Genomic DNA, 18,868 nt, shown 5'->3' with positions numbered 1-18,868 from the left:
CGTGTTTCAGTAACCATTTTTTTATTATCAAATTTCTTTAAACAATCGATTGAAAACATGAATATAAAAAAAAAAAAAAAAATCACTTTCAGTGTACAGGTTTACAGCCGATAAGTGCATCGAGATTTGAATAACTACACACAATGCTGATTTAACCATTTTACCAAAATATATAAGAAACTATTTCAATTTCAAGTATAAAAACAGAGTACAGCACTTCAACAAATAACTTTTGACACGAAAAATAAAAAGATCCAAAATACTGCAGTTAAATATATGGTAAATCACCTGTTAAATTCAACCTGACAAACTGTTGAATATTGTAAGGTATATTCTGTTTTACATCCTGACCTTTTATATTCAAAACTGATAACTACACATCAAGCGCTTGACATTCAAACAGTGGAACCTTACGATGGTTTTGTAACGCTGCAGCTTGCACCCCCTGTGCAGACAATTCAATTCAGCCAGAGGAGACTGCTACAGTACATGCGCTGGAGTTGAGTCACTGTTGGTATTAACAAAGCGTGTTAATGCCACAGACTTACTTAGTGGTTGATGTTCACTTGATGTGGTATTTAACAATTAAGGTAAAAAAAAACCATTTATATTTTCCAGGTTAAGGATAATGTGGAGCCAATCACTCTGAAGGAGGCTATTTTGCGATAATGACCGGCTGGCTGCACATCTTTCCAGTTATTACACAGCTTCTCACAAAATAAAAAGAATACATTACGACGGAATATTGATTTGAAATTATTTGAAGAACTAGTATGCCTCAGCGACCGCTTCTTGGCTTCTGCTCAGAAAGATAATCCAGCATGTTGGCGGTCAGATTTGAGGGTTGTGACTCCGGGCACAGTGGTTGCCCGTGACAATGGTCATCATTAACGGATCCGCGTCGATTATTCAGAAAAAAACATACTGCCGATCGCCACTATCGACCAATCAGAATTGAGTATTCCGCTTAACTTGTTTATTCCAGTCAAATAGACATTGTTAAACATCGCAGAGCTTGTAAACAGGAATAAGCATTTACAGTTTCGATGATAACAGTGACAGCAAAACAAAAAAGGCAGATATTTAACAACAACAACTTGAAGCTTCAAGGGACGTGTCACCGAGAAGAGATTAGCCCGTGGAAGATCTTCACATAACTAAAAACCAGTAATTCCCGCGTGACGGACATCAGTGGCTTCCACTGTCATGTCTTTGTGCCTTTAGGTGACAACCAGATAATATATTTACAGAGAGGAAAACAAACAGGACTCCCACCCCCTCAAAGCCTGTCAAAATAAGAACCACAACAGATGAATTGCTTTAATAATAATAATAACAATAATAATAATAATAATATGACATTGAGTGCGTTGAACAGACTCACTCTCAATAGGCTGTTTTTGCAGTGGGGGCCACATGACAACCCCTAAACCAAACATTAGTTCTATATACATTAAGTCAAGCAAGTAAAAATGTAGATCTTACCACATTTATTTGCCAATTAAAAGGTAACACTGTCGTGGAGGGGGTTCAGTGGCCGTCCTTGATGTGTAGCGTGTAGTAGGACCAGGGTTCTGGTACGTAAACCAGGCCTGGGTACTTTTTGCGTAGAACCGGGTCGTTCCAAAGAAAGGCCACCCACGCCAGCACCAGGGCGGAGGTAACGGAGAAGCTCCAAAACAGAAACAGCCCGTTGCTGTCGGGGCTCAAGCCTTTGCGTCGCTGCTGTATCACCACAGCAGCCATGGCGAGGAAGGTTAGGAGGAACAGCTCTAAAATCTGTCCTTCGGTGACCAAGTACCTGTCAAAAGCAAAATGACGAAAAGAGAAAAAAAACTGCCCGGTAAGTACTTGGGAAAGTAGCTGTCTCACCACTGTATGGTGTCCCTGTGGGAATGCAACTTTAACCAGCAGCTTTCATTTGATGTCACCTTTCTACTCACACCTTTATAAATGTTAGTTATTGCTTTCCAAATACATTTTATTGTTTTGTTTGTACTCTATTCCCTTTGCAGATTATTACTCCAATTAGCTTTGCAGTTATTTTTTTTGTTTGTTTGTTTTTTTAACCTGTGCTGTCAGCATGCTGGGCATACAACAAAGAGTATTTGTATGCCATTGCATCTAGCTTTGTAGTTTTTTTGAGAACTTGACATTAAATGAGGGTTATGACACTCCAGTCGAGAGCTCAAAGAAACCTTGCTGGGCTTGGACAGCAAAACAGCAAAAATCAGGTCAGATCAAAAGCATTCTGGATTATGTTTTTGTACGTTATACTACTATACTATACTATACTTATACTAAGATGGCTACAAATACCTATCATAAAAAATAAATTATATACAGTATATACTGTATGTATATATATCTCACTATATGAATTCATATTATAATTAATATTAATGTAGATATTGAAATATAATTAAATATTTGGAAATTAAAAATGTTAAATAAATATTTAGAATATTTCCTTTCTCAATGGTGTAAAATCTACTGAGTTTTTACACATCCAGAGATGTACCACAGGCAATGTTGCACCAAAATGGGTTTGTAAGACTAATAGTGCAAAGAAAGAAAAATAAACATCATGTGTATGGACAAACTAGTCTTAAGCTTGAATTTATAAGGCCAGGCGTGTGAGGTATTACAGTTAATCTGTGTGCAAATGCACATTAAAAAAATAATAATAATAAACATCAAACCCACTCACAGAAAAAGCCCTAATTTGCGACATTCACACAGCAATTTCACCCTCTTTGCATATGAATCACAAGTTGCTTCAATCTATCAAAAAAAAAAAAAAAAAAGAATGTGTGGCAGGGTTAAAGACGAGCCATTTAGCGCTCGCTCCCTTTACTTTGCTTTTAAACTCCAAAGCTTGGAGTTAAAGGTACTTATGGATCTTCCTGTAATGACCTTTTGTTCGATATATCATGTTCTCTACAGAGTCCATGAACAGGATGAAATATGTGACTACAAACCAGTGAGTGTTGTGGTGGTATGTAGGTTACTGACCAGTAATAGACAGCACTGGGACCCAGTAAGAGCCAACCAGAGACGGGAATCCTATTCTGGTCTTTGGCTCGAGTGAAGCAGCCGGTGAAGTAGAGGAAGAGAATGAGGAAGAAAGGAATATACCTGCGATGGAAGTGAAAGAAACATTGGATAGAATTTTCTTTCACAAATGATTGGAAAATAAAGAGTAAAGGATAACTATGTTTTCAACTTTTCAGCAATAACGGCATACTTCTCTAAGCTTTTTCTGTTTTTTTACCTATTAATGTAACTAGATCCAAGATGATGAATCTCAAGGTTATTCATTAATTATTAAGTGAGACTTGGGGAAGTAATCAGCATCAAGAAAACAGTCAAAAGAATTGCAGATCAACACTAAAAAAGTCTGAGTTGTGTTAGAATATGGAGTTACAGCAAAACCACATGTAAACAAAGTGTGTTCATACATCTACAGTAAATACACTCGGACATTTTTTAGTTTTCTGATTTTCGACAATAAAAAAATGAGTCATTTTCCATTTTTTGTACAAACGCAACATTTTTGGAACAAAAAAACAAACCGTACACACAGTCGGTGGCTACAGATTTTTTATAAAGGTGACTGAAATGAAATGCTGCGAGTACTCGAGCAATCAGAAACATGAATCCCCAAAGTTCCTGGACTTTTGAAAATGTACAACCCCCACAAGCAGGGACATTTTGGCTCCTAGTTAGACCCTGGTCCCTGCGGTGGAAAGGCACTGAGTTCCTCCAAAGTCTCCTGGTTCCTAGGGGAAGTTCCTACAGTGGAAACGGGGCTTTAGGAAGCTTTCCGAGGATAATTGTCCAAAATGAAAACCCTATAACTGAAACCTTGTAGGCTCTATTGTTATACAACCATGACAGCTAAAGTAGACTCTGCCTGATGGCTCGCACTCCCTGAGAGAGAGAGAGAGAGAGACCACTTTAAACCGTTTTGAATCATTTCACTATTGCTATATGCTATGAAACTAGGAGAAGGGCTATGAAAGTATTAACCCTGACCCAGGAGATATACTGTACGAGTCACTGACCATTATCTCATAAGCTGAAAAGTAAACTCATGACTGAAATCGATTGGACCACGACAATGGCCTTTTTGCCGGCAGTGTCTATTGAGCAGCTTCGACTCATCACTCCGGTTATAGCAACACTTCTTTGACTCCCCGCATCCTTTAGAATTGACTTTAAAGTCTTCTTACTCGTATACAAAGCTCTTAATGGCTTAGGAACGGCCGACATTACAGTCACTGCTCTTCACTCAGCAGAAGCCTGGAGATGTGGAACCAAAACAAAGGATATCAGAGAGCGGGGGTTCTGTGATTGTTTTCAAGCGGCTAAAGGCTTAAAAACACACGTTTTCGGCTTAGCCTTTAAATAGTCCTCATTATCACTGTTTAAATCGATTGTGCTTTTAACGCAATTTCATTTATTTTATTTGCATATTCGTGCGTATTGTATTTTTACTTGAACTTTTATTGGGTTGCAAAAATTCACAACATCTTATCAGTAAAGACAATTAACTGCATTGTGTAGAGCTGTTCTCAATTTTGAGCAAAGAGAATTGAACTTGATTCACAACCTCAACACAGGGCATGCAATCTTTAATCATGCATTTGATTAAATTAGTATGGAGAAGCTTCACACTGTTTCATGTTAATAAAGTTTTAATTGGTGCAAGTCTTTGGCTTGGGCTCCCCATGAAGTATACACAGCATGTTTCATTTCCAACTAATTAATCTTAATTGTATGCAATTTGCCTCCCTTCGATTTGAGCAGAGCAGTGTTTTGTACCAATACTGATCACTATCATTCTCACTAGATGGAAAAAAAAGGAATAAAATGAAAGGACACCTCAAATATCGACTACTAGTACTGAACTTCAGCAAAACGAAGGACCTGATTGTGAACTTTAGGAGAGGATTACAACTAAAGGACGCATGCGCCGTTGATGATTAATGGGACTTCTGTCGACAGGGTGAGAAACTCAAGCACCTGGGTGCACACATCACAGAGGACTTAACATGGACTATACACACAGACTCTGGTGAGAATGGCGAGGCAGCGTCTTTACCACTGCAGGCAGTTGAATAAATTCATAAAACTCTACTGCTCAGGTCAGGCGGGCCCTGCAGAGGGTGGTGTGTTCAGCCAAACGTACCACTGGAACTACCCTCCTCTCCCTGCAGGACTTATACACCAGGAGGTGTAGTAGCAGATCCCGCAGCATCATGAAGAATCCTCACCACCCCAACAACGGATTGTTCCAGCTGCTGCGGTCGGGCAAGCGCCTCCGCAGTCAGACAGCGAACAGAGACGGAGACAGAGTTTCTTCCCACAAGCCATAAGGACTGTCAATGCTGACCTCACCAGGGGCCCTCACTGAGACAATCACATAGGCCCCACTGCATTACTGTACTGTATGTTGCATACTGTACTGCATAATGTATCACTGCACTGGGTTACTGCATACTGTGCTGTATTGCAGTTATGTTCAGTGTTACTGTATCTCAACACACATTACCTCACTTTATTCACATACCACATTACTGCCCATATCTGTATATACCATAATAGCCATTACCATTTATTTTTATTTTGTATTCCTATTTTGTATATTACACTTTTTTTACTCTTATTTTATTCTATTTACTAAGTGAATTGCGTTTTAGGAATCAGTTAGTTTAGTTAGTTGGTTAATTAGTTAGTTATTGTGCCAGTTCGTTTTTGACAAGTTAGTTACTTATTGTGCCTAATCTCCGGGTGCGTTGCAATGTCATTTCACTACATACTGTATATGTATGCTTGTATGTATATGTATGTGACAAATAAACATCTTGAAATATCAACTACTCGGGTGGCAATACCCCTCTCGTGCCCTCTCTGTTTTTAACAGCTGCAGGGTTATTGCGCCACTCCCAGTGTGCCTCTACTGCCTCCACTGCTCAAATCTCCCTCACACTCGGACATGGTTACAACAGAATCTACTGTGCAAATAATTGGTTGCAGATTTTTTCCCTCTCTGTTGTAATGGAATTCTCTCTACATGCTCACGCACACACGCACGCTCGTACCCGCACACACACACGGCTATCTGAAGAGACAACTCACTGCAGTTACTTCAGCTGTTTGTTGGAAGAGAAGTATCAATTATAAACCACGCCAGATTACCCGCCGTGTTTTGAACACGGCACGTACAAAAAAAATACACATGTTTTTGTGTATTTCGGGTCCTCACATGGATGGAAAGGATGTGCCAGATGCCCCGACGTAAACCCCTTGCGGCATTGTGCACCACTCACCACAGCAGATGGCCCAGCTGCTCATCGTAGAAGTAGAGCAGCTCAAAGGATTCGATCTGCAAGGAGATTAATGGACATGTGATGTTGGTACTGGAAAGCCACTTCTGCTACAACTAGAAGAAACAACAGGTATGCACCAGCAGGACGAGGGAAAATATAGAAATTCTAATTGGCAAGCGGTTAACGTGGCTTTCTCTTATCCAATAGCGTCACCTATGGCTCACATTGAGTATTGGGTTGACGTAGCACCAGTACTCCAAGCACTTATGGTGCTTAATGCACTTATGGGATGTTTTTCATTCTTGTTTCTTTCATCCCATCAGGACATTTATTTAGCATCGTTTGAGTTTGAAGTCTGTGCTCTACTTCTCATCACTCCCCGCGAGGTGCACAGAAAACATAGCCAAACTCAATGAGCTAGAAATATAGGAGTGATTAGCTTGAATCCTCCCACTGGAAAGAAGAGTAGAGACCAACAGGTGAAAGCAGGAGCGGTGGAGGGAGTGCAGGAAGCAAAGCAGCGAGTGCCGGAGGGACAGGTTCCTTAAATACGCCGTCCCATAAGGGTGTGGAAGCATGTGGCGCCGTCAAGTTGTCTGACAGAACTATCTCTGCAAGCTACGCCTTATTTGATCTCTTGCTTGCCTTTTCACGTAGTAGATTTTGCTCATCGTTTGGCAGAATATTTATTAAATGAATCTTGAAAATGGTTTCGTTGAACAAAATAATTTTCATTATAATTGTTGGAGCTGTAATGTTATATGTCAGATTCCTTCATTATAATCTTTACAGTAAAGGAAAACCTCTGCCTAATTACCATACAATTTACAACTTATTAACCTCCAAAAAGTAACTTTTTCGCTGCTTAGGCATCAATTCACATGGACCTGACTCATGGTGGAGTCAGGTCCTATACTTTAGTTTTTCTTTTTTGCCTTTGAAGTCAGTGCTTTTGCTATCAAAAGTGTCTGGCTATTACAGGCTCATGCAAAATGGCAGCCTACCAGTGATGCAGGTTTGAGGTCTTTGATGATGGGGTTCTCCCTGACTGACAAGTGGAGCTGGTAGCCGCTGAGGATGAGGCGGTGGTTGATAGAGTCTCCCACCAGGTGGATGCTGGCACCCATAACAAAGGTGATGATGCAGAGATAGACCGCCGAGCGAGGCAGAGCCCTGGGGCTGCGCTCAACCAGCTGAACACAGGGAGATATGACTTATTGGAGACAAACCACAGCTAGTCTGTCTTAGCGTTATTTTTATTTTTTTTATAGTAGTGTCTTTTAGTATATACCGCCTCAAGACGTACGCCTACCTTGAGCATGAGGAATGGCGTGATTACGTTGTAGGCCATGTGGAAGTAATCTCCGGCGCTTGGCTTGTTCAGGGGGAACCATTCGAGAGGAAGCATAATCTAAGAAAACATGATACCAAATAATTGTGAATACTCTCTTGGTAATGGAACTTTAAAAATGCAATTTGTATGACCTTTCTTGACATTTTTGTAAAAAGATATATATATATATATATATATATATATATATATATATATATATCTTTTCTTTTTTTTCTTTTTCAGATTTGTATTATCCCATCATATCTTACCATGATGATAGGCCTTCCAAAGTCTAGGATCCAGTTCTCCATCGTTAGAAAGAGCCATAGGTCACAATGGAATCTATTTTTTGATGCTGCTTTCTCCTTGGCAACAGGTTTGCTGTTTACAGAAACACAGTGAAATGCATTGTGGTAAGACAACGTCTAACCTTACATAGCGATAAACAGTACATGGATTTGGCCTTTCCTATTTAGTTGTTTTCTTTATGAGTAGGGCAAATCCCATTATACTGTATACACAACCCCTGTGTCATTCAATAAAAAAAAACATCCATTCCGATAACCAAGCTTGCAATACGTCAAATACTCCGAATCCATATACGCACACGTTGAGGAAATCCATCAGCCTCCACAGCATGATGGGCTTCCATGGGGAGCTTGTGGAGCATGGTCTTGGGAACGCTCACACAACAGAAATACATCTACGCAGAGCTAAGATTCAAGATTCGAGACTTTTTATTTGTCACACACGTCGTATCGACATTTACGGTTCTTCCTTATTTGTGTCACCGTCGCAATGTCATCAGGACGCTCTCAGCATAGTTGCGCTTAATGCTGATGTAGAGAGGTTGACACAGCCGTGCGTCTGCAATGGGCATCAACTTTGTGTATAAATATATTTCAGAATATAACTGCAATACAGTATAGATATTGTATTTCTCTACACTTCTTCTTTTGTGTGTGTGTGTGTGTGTGTGTGTTTTGGAAAGGGGAACTAAGTTGCATTGTTCTTCCACTGCCGTATTCAAGTAAATGCATATTATGACTTCAACACTGCTTTAAATGCACAAACCTATGTAGTGTGGAAGGCTGGCCAGTGGTACCCTGGCGTTTTCGCACATTCTGCATGGTATCGCCGTGCGCCGTGTTTATTATCCGTCGACAACTTCACAGTCAACGAACTCCGTCTTCGCAGCGGACAACGTTGGCTCGGCCGTCACTTCCGGGTGGCGGCGTGGGACCCCGCCCAGCTCCCCGCGTCCGGCCAATCAGGTCGCTGCGCTACGGCGCGGGTTGGACGTGGGGGTGGTGAGCGGCTCGGTTCTTTTTTTCGGAGTCGGTTCTTGACGAGTCACTCAGTGGGAAAAGAAAAAAAAAAAAAAAAAAGAGTCGTTCCCCCCGGAACGACTCTTTTTTTTTTTTTTCTCTTTTTTTTTCGTTTCATTCTGTGATAATTGTTCGTGCACGCGGAAGAAGCAAATGCTTATTTGAATTCATACCAAACGTAGCATCTAAAATCCAGACGGCTGCAACCCGGACGGCGGGGAATATGCTTCACACCGGGAACCGACGGATGATTCATTTATTGTTTCCTTCCTGCAAAAGCTAAACTCAATCATATTATGGAATGAAATATCCATGTTTGTTCTCTCCAAATGATGCTCCAGCGTCAGGACCGTCCCAGCTGGTTCTGGTTCCGATGCCCCCTTTGACTCTGGTTTCCACTCGACGAAACAAATACATCAAGTTTATTGAGCTTGAGCCCCAACACAGACGACAAGTCCAGAATTTATCCACTTAGAGTCCTCCCAATTATTTTCATCAGTGATTAAATCGCTGTCAGGTCCAATTGTAATCCTCATTTTTGTAAAGCCCACAAAGATTTTTTTTTCCTGAGTTATTTTTATCAGGTTGTTTTTGACTACGCAGGGTTTGTCTAATATAATATAATATAATATAATATAATATAATAAATTATAATATAATATAATATAATAAATTATAATATAATATAATATAATATGATATAATATAATATAATATAATATAATATAATATGATATAATATATGATATAATAGAATATAATATAACATATGATATGATATGATATGATACAATATCATTTCATATAATATACTGATTCCTAAAACGTAATGCAGTTAGTGAATAGAATGATATAAAATAAAATAAAATAGAATGGAATTAGTTGGCTAGATAGAAATAAGGTTAGCTGTTGTGTTCACTTTAGAATTTATTGTGCATAATCTCTGGGTGCGTTGCAAAGACATTTCACTGCATATACAGTATGCATGATCGTATGTATATGTATGCGACAAATAAACCTCTTGAATCTTGAATCTTAATATATGATATAATAGGATATGATATAACATATGATATAATATGATATCATATAATATATTATACAATATAATATAATGTATGATATAATATTATTTAATATGATGATATATATGATATGATGTGATATAGTAGAATATATGAAACAATATAATATAACATATGATATGATGTAATATAATATAATATAATATAATATATCTATCTATATTATATATATGTGCTGTATATAAAAACAAGTAAAAGCAAACATTTGTTCTTTCACCAGCAGTCTTAAAGGTCTTCTGTTTGAAAGATGTGATGATTTCACCCAAAGATGTTTCTGTTGTCGGGTCTGGCTCTGATTAAAATACTATTTGAATGGAAAGAAACCATTCGGGGTCTGTGGCTCTGGAGCGCCACCAACAGACGAATTATCAAAACATTTGGGCCTTTCAGCTCAACCGTTAATGTTTTTATGTCATTCTAGTGCTTTTTGGAATGCGTCCCTGTTCTCTCTTTTCTTAATGACCATGCAGCTCGAAGGAGAGAAGAGGAAAGGTAAAAAAGAAAGAAAGAAAGAAAGAAAGAATAGAACAGGAAAAAGACCCTGATGGGAGTTCATGCAGCCTGTGTACCAAGCAATTGCAACAAGGTGAGTTTAGCGATAGAATAATCAACCATTTTAACTTGAACACTGTTACAAGTCTTATTGCTTCCAATGTGAATTGTTGATACAAAGTGTTGTACATTGTTTCACTTTCATTTTTTATTTATTTTTTAATTTTTAATTCACAGTTAGTGTTTAGGTTTATTGCATATTTTATTAATGTTATTTATTTATTATTATTGCCTATTGCCTATTTCAGTGTGTGCTGCTCATCTATCTATCTATCTATCTATCTATCTGTCTGTCTGTCTGTCTATCTATCTATCTATCTATCTATCTATCTATTTATCTATCTATCTATCTATCTATCTATCTATCTATCTATCTATCTATCTATCTATCTATCTATCTATCTATCTATCTATCTATCTATCTATCTATCTATCTATCTATCTATCTATCTATCTATCTATCTATCTATCTATCTATCTATCTGTCTGTCTGTCTATCTATCTATCTAGCTATCTGTCTGTCTGTCTGTCGGTCTATCTATCTATCTATCTATCTATCTATCTATCTGTCTATCTATCTATCTATCTATCTATCTATCTATCTATCTATCTATCTATCTATCTATCTATCTATCTATCTATCTATCTATCTGTCTGTCTGTCTGTCTGTCTGTCTGTCTGTCTGTCTATCTATCTATCTATCTATCTATCTATCTATCTATCTATCTGTCTGTCTGTCTATCTATCTATCTAGCTATCTGTCTGTCTGTCTGTCGGTCTATCTATCTATCTATCTGTCTGTCTGTCTGTCTGTCTATCTATCTATCTATCTATCTATCTATCTATCTATCTATCTATCTATCTATCTATCTGTCTGTCTGTCTGTCTGTCTGTCTGTCTGTCTGTCTGTCTGTCCGTCCATCTATCAAACTGATCAGGTATTATTGCGATGCCATTATATGTTCCTCTGGCTGCTTTAACCTTTTGTTCTGCAGCTGCTGGTATTTTGCAGCTTCTGTCCACCATTCCGTGTTTGAATGTCACCGCTGAGCAAAACTTCTCGAAGGGCCGGACCCAAATTTTCTGACAAATTGTGACCAGTTACACGATGCAGTCATATTCCTGTTGGTGCGTGTTACAGTAGCCAGGGAACGGCCGTTGGTGTTGCTATGACACCCTGCCTAGTCTTAATGTGTCTGATTTGCATTTGCAGTGGTTGAAAGTTACTATACACGGGTATATTTCACAATTCACTTTGCGGAGACTTTTTTCCCCCACTACATTTCAAAGCAAATGGTGAACGGAAAAACCCGGGACTGGGTCAATCAAGTTGCTCCTCAATGATTCTTTAGCTCCAATTTATGACCCCACCTGAACTCTTTAATTGGCATGATGATATGTGTGGGCACTGATCAGTCGAAAAAGGTGCAGTAGCACTTTGTGCCGTGTTATGGGCTCTCTTATATCAGGGCAAATACTTTTACTGTAAATACTTTAAGTACAATTAAAAGCCAACGCTTGCGTCCCCCACAATAGCGGTAAGTAAACGCAAACGTATGACGGACTGTGACGTAAGCTGCAATTGCGACCTGTGACCACCAGGGGTCCTCCGCTCACGAAAAGTTCAACGGACAAAGCGCGCTTTACTAATGTTCTGTCTGTTTGTTTGTTTTTATTTTGTATTGCGGAGTAGCACAGAATATTCAACGGAGAATAATTCAAATGAGACGAATGGAAAATCTTAAATCGAAAAATGAAAAAGCGGCACATTCACAGTGAATACGTCAATGAATTTAGGATGGGTTGTGCCCGGATCACTGGAGGCAGAATGACCACGAGCTGCTCAGTGGGAGGAGCAGGAGCTTTTCGGTTTTTTTTTTTATTCTGCACTATTTTGTTTTTGTGCAAAGCGCCCGTGCGCAACTTCTGAGCCTTCTCTCTGTGGGTAGAACAGGCTGTGGAGGAGCAGACCCAGAGGGAGACAATAAGAATAACATAAACGAATGCAGTCGGAGATGGGATCCTGGAATGCTCTGCTCTGCACTGCACTCTCTGCCTGCATGCTGCAAGGTGAGCTTCTCCCCAAATATCCTTCAATTTCACTTTGGCGAAACATCAACAGCTTAATCTTATCTTCCCTCAAATGATCTCAAGTGATCTGAAATGACCTCAGACTATCGTATCGTAAACTTTTCCATTTGAAATGATTGGACAAAGCCGCAGTTTTGCTGTTGTACAGGGTTTTTGTTTTGATCCAAGTGATATCAGTTTCTTCAGTCAGTCAAGAAAGCACAAGTTCCAAAAAACATGTTTACTGTTAAAATAGAACGGTAGGTCCACCTTTCAAAAATGATTAGCAATGCTGTTTTATATTTGTATTATTACATTTACATTACATTTAATCATTTAGCAGACGCTTTTATCCAAAGCGACTTACAAGGGAGAATAACATTCAAGCTACATTATGTATTTATGTATGTATATACTCTGTGTGTGTGTGTGTGTGTGTGTGTGTGTGTGTGTGTGTGTGTGTGTGTGTGTGTGTGTGTGTGTGTGTGTGTGTGTGTATATATATATATATATATATATATATATATATATATATATATATATATATATATATATATAGTTCAAGTTCAAGAGATTTTTTGTCACATACATATACATACGGTCATACATATATGCAGTGAAATGTCATGACACCCGGTGATTACGCACAATAAGCTCTCTCTATATATATATACACACACACACACACACACACCAACACTATATATATATTGTTTACAGTACAGGTACTCCTCACTTAACGACCAAGTTCCGTTCCGAGGACCAGGTCGTTAACTGAATTGGTCGATAGGCGAGGACCGTATTATTTCAAGGTAATTGCGGATGCTAGTGTAGTGAATACTGACAGACTGCAGGAACGACACTGAGAACGGTGATGAGATGTATATAGTGTATATAGTATATATAGTGAATATGGTATATACTGTATAGTATATATAGTGTATATTGTATATCAAGTATATATAGTACAGATAGTATATATAGTGTATATACTATATATAGTGTATGTAGTTTATATAATATATATAGTGTATACAGTTTATATAGTATATAAAGGGTTTAGTATGGAAACACCATGTATTCAAAATTCAAAATCTAAATTGGAAATCTCTCTATCCCTCTGTAGTTCAATATTTTTGCTTAAATTTGCCTACTTAATTAAATGGAAAGTTAAAACTCAAAGACTTCAGGGGGGTTCTTATTTTGGCTCTTCTGGGTGTGCAGATGAATTCAATTTGACAGATGGTGTGTGTGGGTGTGTGTGTGTGTGTGTGTGTGCGTGTGTGTGGGTGTGTATGTGCGTGCATGCGTGTGGCACTGTGCATGCGTCTGGGTGTGTTGAAGCCCTGAGCCATCTCACTGACATTATTGATAAACTCCAGTTTCATTCATTGGTTTGAGGAAGCTCCGTCCCCGTTTATCTGGCACCCAACATGCAGCAGCTTCTTTTGGGGTCTGATGGCCTGTAACATGCATCTTCGGACAATAACACATTGATTCCTGGATCTGGCTTCAGCTCAGTGAAATTTGATTACATGGTTTCGGGGTCCGAGGGGGACTCCAGCCCAGACGCAGACAAAGCCAAGCCCTATCTCATCTCTCTGTGCTGATCATTCTTTCGTTTGAAAAAAAGAAGCGGGGCACCGCGGTGGGAACCCAGAGCAAGCGCCACTTGATCTCTGGCAAACCGTGCTTCCAAAGTGGTCTCCTATGGCTGTTGCTGGATCATTTGTCCCGGTGGCATTTTGAAAGTAAATAGTTAGTTGTTAATAGTTAGTAGTCAATTCAGTAGTTTAGTCTATTCTAAAAAAAAATCCTAACCACGTCACCAAATTCCCTTAAAATAATATCTTCTCAAGGTCTTCTAAGCTCAACCTGGAATCCTCCTAACTTTATACACCTTCCATCAGAGCGATCGCAGATGTTGTGCTTATAATTTTTCTATACTGTCGAAAGGCAATTCAAAGTGATAACATGAAACAAAACCGCCTCTTGCTCATTTATCATTCAAATATTCCAAGTGATGCATGACGCATAGACGAGCATTAAGGGACAACTTTCTGTTTAACAAAAATATGTATAGGTCTATTTACAGAATACAGCTAGAGCTTACACTTCTACTGAATGTCTTAACATATTTTATTTGACACCTCAGCCTTAAGATGAGCTTCTATTTTGCAGTGATTTTGCTGTGCTACCAGTTCCTACTGTGTTTGTCTGAGTAAATAATGCTACAAGAATTGAGTGAAAGCAGGTGCTCGGGTACAGCCAGGTTGGTACTCTGACAAACAGTGTCAGATATTGTTCAGGATTGTTGTTGGTGAGAAATTGCATCAGTAATCGAAAGTGTGTCTTGGAATTATTAGAGAAACGAATACAGACCGTTAGCCATCGGCACCACCATCCAGTTTAATTACGACTCTTATTCCCTTTCTTTCTCTCTCTCTCTCTCTCTCTCCCTCCCACTCTCTCTCTTTTCGGCAGTGTCCCTTCAGGGGGAGAACCAGCGCAGGCTCTACAGTGACCTGATGGTCGACTACAACCCGCTGGTGAGACCCGTGCTCAACGACTCCCAGACTCTCACCGTCCGCTTCGGCCTCAGCCTCATGCAGATCATGGATGTGGTGGGTGAACACAAAGAAAAACCTACTCACGTGCATGAACGTGCAGATCACCTGGCAGAGCTTCAGGTTTTATTAAACTATAGTTCTGTCAAGTAAAGTAAAAAACACTCCCGAGTCCTGAGTGGAAATGTATGTGTTTCAAATCTTCTTAATATACAATTTGGAAAGTATATTAATTATTGTTAATGTTAGTATTATTGTTGTTGGTGTTATTGTTATTATTACTTAATATATATTTTTTTTAACAATTGTTTTTATTGTTTTCCTATTTTATCTTTCTTTATAAATTATGTTGTTTTATGGTCATTTCTACTGGGTTATGGTTAACCCCAATCCTAACCCTGAGCCTAACTTTTGCCCGTATAGGTGCTGGTCTCTAAGCAGTAGCTTTACTTGTATAAACATAATTGAGTGTCGTTGACTAGGCTGAGAGGTGGCAAGGGCGGATGAAATGTGGGCTGAGTACAGGCCGCACTCAGCGGCGCTCAGCAGTATCACTTGCGGCTGGGGTGCAGGGAAGTGAGCTCAGCCTGATTGATTTGATAAGATACCCTATTAATTAGGCACAACATAAGCTAAGTTTATGTTTTCGTATTAGCCCCCCATTGGAATCGGCTAGTTAACGTCGCCAATCATGTGACGCCGATTTCGACTTTCTCAGGCCCGTCTAGACAAATTAATCGGGGTGAAGGGCTGGGGCACCGCCCTACTCACCTTGCATTGACTAGTAGACCTGTCGGTCAGACGGAGGACACGCCCTGAGGTGACGGTAAACAGGCTCTCAACTACACGCTGGGGGGGACGGTGGCTCAGGAAGTAGAGTAATATCCAGTAATCAGAGGGTTCCTGGTTCGGTTACTGCCTCCTCCTACTGGCACGTTGAAGTGTCCTTGAGCAAGACACTGAACCCCTAACTTCTCTCGATGAGTAGGTGTGCGCCATGCCCAGCCGCCGCTGCCATCGATGTATCAATGTATGTGAGGCATGCACTGTAAAGCGCTTTGAGTATGATTGAAAAGCGCTGACGTATATAAATGGACCCAATTTACTATTCACACACAAAGTTTTCCCAAACCTCGACAAAGGATCCTTGTTATTTCGACAAAAGGAGACTGATCCAACTCTGCAAACCTAAGTACAGCTGACCGTTCTCAGCTGAAGGGAAAACGATTTTGGGCTGTTTCTGTATCAGAATGAGACGGAGGACACACAGTACTTTCTTTCAATAGTTTCCTCAACCATCCAGTTAAATTAAGCTATTTTGTTTTCTAGTATGACATGGTAGCTACCACATAAAAACACTGCTGGTTGCTTTTGTTCCGTGACTGTTTCTCCCCTCTCGACACTGGTTCAATGGAAAAAAATTTTTTTAACCTGAACCTTATTTTCCAGTCCCAATGATCAAAAAAAATTGTGTTTAGGTTAAGTGTTCCTTTTAGTGGGGCTGTTGAGCACAATAATCGGGCAATTTGCAATTAAATCGTCAGATTGGGCAAAGATGTAGGTGTTACGGCCAGAGCTAGAAGTGACCCAAACGCACGACACAGAGAGACGGGAGGCAGCCAAAGGATGTTTATAAGACAACACGGTGGAGATGGCCAGAGGGACCCAGTCAGGTTGGGATGGAGCAGGGCAGGGCAGGAATGATGACGACCGGGAAGAAGGGGTCCAGGATCCGGGTGGAGAGACGGGGAACCGGGCTGGATAGAGAGGGACGGACAAGACTTGGTCGACGAGAGGAGACAAGCAGGTTAGGGGAAGACGAAACAAGGAGACATAACCTAGGAACAAGCGCTAGGGCTAGAACTGGCCAGTAGCAGTACAACTTGGGTAAGCTAGTTGACGGTCTGGCAATGAGTGACTGGGGAGCTGGAGAATAAATAGTGTGTGGGTGATGAAGGTAATTGATCCCTTGTGTGTGAAATTGGCCTAAGGGAGGAGCCGCGGATGGGTCAAGAGTGGCCTCTAGGGGTGCTGTGAGGCCATGGGCCCAACAGTACCCCCCCCTCTCTACGGAAGCCCCTTGGCGGACATCTGGAACCGGAAGGGCAAGTGTGGTTGAAATCCCGGATGAGGGAGGCATCCGGGATCTGTTTCTGGGGACCCAGGAGCGTTCCTCCGGACCGTACCCCTCCCAGTCCACGAGGTACTGAAGGCCCCTCCCCCGGCACAGCACGTCCAGCAGGCGCGGGGGAGTGGTTGGGCCTTTGCGGGGAGGGAGAGGGGGCTGGAGACCACTAGCTTAACCAGGGACACATGAAAGTTTGTGTGGACACAGAGGGAGGGAGGCGGAGACGTACGGCACAGTTGTTGATGGATACAATGGGGAAGGGACCAACATACCGGGGAGCGACTTTTCGGGAGTCCACCTTGAGGGGCAAATCCTTGGTGGAGAGCCATACCGCATAGCCGCACGGTGCCGGTTCGCCTGCCGCTGCGACCTGATGGATGCCTGGAGTAGGGCAGAGCAGGCCCTCTTCGACATCCTCCAGCAGCGTCAGATGTCGACCTGGACGGAGGGTACGGCGATCTCAGCTTCCTGGGAGGGGAACAGCGGGAGTTGGTAGCCCAGAGAGCAGTGGAAGGGCGACAGGCCGGAGGAGGCGTTGACCAGGGTGTTGTGGGCGTATTCGGTCCACGGCAGCTGGTCGCTCCAGGAGGAGGGGTTGGTGGTCGTAAGGCAGCGGAGAATGGCCTCCACCTCCCGGTTTGCCCGCTCCGTCTGGCCGTTGGTCTGGGGGTGGAAACCGGAGGAGAGACTGACCTGTGCCCCCAGGGCCGAGCAGAAGGCGCACCAGACCTGGGAGGTGAATTGGGGACCTCTGTCTGACACCACGTCTGCCGGGATGCCGTGGCGGCCGGACACCTCGGCCACGAGCAGGTCAAGCCAGTGACGCCACTCCTCCAGGGTTAGTTTGACGGCGAGGAGTTCCCAGTTGCCCACATCATAGTTGCGTTCAGGTGGGGTGAGCCTGCGGGAGAGAAAGGCACAGGGGTGGAGCTTACCGTGGAGCGGTGATACGGCTGAAGTTTCTGATGAAGTGCCGGTAGAAGTTTGCAAAACTGAGGAAGCGTTGGAGTTGGCCACTCCGTCATGGCGGCCACCTTTTTGAGGTCCATCCCCAGCCTCCCTCTGTCAATGATGAACCCTAGGAAGGAAACGGACGGAACATGAAAGACACATTTTTCGGCCTTGACGAACAGACGGTTCTCCAGGAGCCGCTGCAGCACCAGGCGTACTGTACGTGGCTCTCCTGGTCGGAGAGGGATTGGGAAAAGATCAGGATGTCGTCAAAGTACACAAAGACAAACGAATTCAAGATTCAAGATTCAAGATTCAAGATTTTTATTTGTCACATACATATACATACTTCCATACATATATGCAGTGAAATGTAATGCAACGCACCCGGTGATAGCACACAATAAGTCCTAGGAAAAAGTACAAAAATAAAATAAAATAAAAAGTAGAAAATTCCTTTCTATAGACCGACTAACTGACTCCTAAAACGTAATACAGTAAGTGGAATACTTATAGAAT

The 18,868-nt window shown here is 41.2% G+C and overlaps 2 protein-coding genes across 2 annotated transcripts in view; one reads left to right on the top strand and one right to left on the bottom strand.

Moving 5' to 3' along the window:
- Window positions 1-72: 72 nt before the first annotated feature.
- cln6a (CLN6 transmembrane ER protein a) lies at window positions 73-8,856 on the bottom strand. Its single transcript, XM_079997212.1, has 7 exons — window positions 8,743-8,856; window positions 7,938-8,049; window positions 7,648-7,746; window positions 7,340-7,528; window positions 6,336-6,391; window positions 3,016-3,138; window positions 73-1,801 (listed from the first exon to the last, which is right to left on the bottom strand). Exons 1-7 carry the CDS (start codon window positions 8,796-8,798, stop codon window positions 1,531-1,533), a joined length of 906 nt encoding a protein of 301 aa, XP_079853338.1. The 5' UTR covers window positions 8,799-8,856; the 3' UTR covers window positions 73-1,530.
- Window positions 8,857-12,546: 3,690 nt separating this feature from the next.
- Window positions 12,547-18,868, top strand: part of chrna7a (cholinergic receptor, nicotinic, alpha 7a (neuronal)) — a 37,638-nt gene continuing 31,316 nt past the window's right edge. Inside the window, exons 1-2 of the mRNA XM_079998292.1 lie at window positions 12,547-12,703; window positions 15,188-15,327. Of these exons, the coding sequence (XP_079854418.1) occupies window positions 12,637-12,703; window positions 15,188-15,327 (207 nt within the window). The 5' untranslated portion in view covers window positions 12,547-12,636. The remainder of the gene's footprint in view (window positions 12,704-15,187; window positions 15,328-18,868) is intronic.

The sequence above is a fragment of the Zeus faber genome (genome assembly GCF_960531495.2).
Source record: "Zeus faber genome assembly, chromosome: 3".
NCBI classification, from domain to species: domain Eukaryota; kingdom Metazoa; phylum Chordata; class Actinopteri; order Zeiformes; family Zeidae; genus Zeus; species Zeus faber.
The sequence above is the reverse complement of the archived record's forward strand: the minus strand, read 5'-3'. Positions and strand labels throughout refer to the sequence as shown.

Excerpts from the sequence above, each read along its gene's own strand:
- cln6a (XM_079997212.1), bottom strand. The coding sequence starts at position 8,798 with ATGCAGAATGTGCGAAAACGCCAGGGTACCACTGGCCAGCCTTCCACA. Across the intron at positions 3,139-6,335 it reads CAGCTGGGCCATCTGCTGTG|GTATATTCCTTTCTTCCTCA; the intron begins GTGAGTGGTGCA and ends CTTCCATCGCAG. Across the intron at positions 1,802-3,015 it reads CCCAGTGCTGTCTATTACTG|GTACTTGGTCACCGAAGGAC; the intron begins GTCAGTAACCTA and ends TGCTTTTGACAG.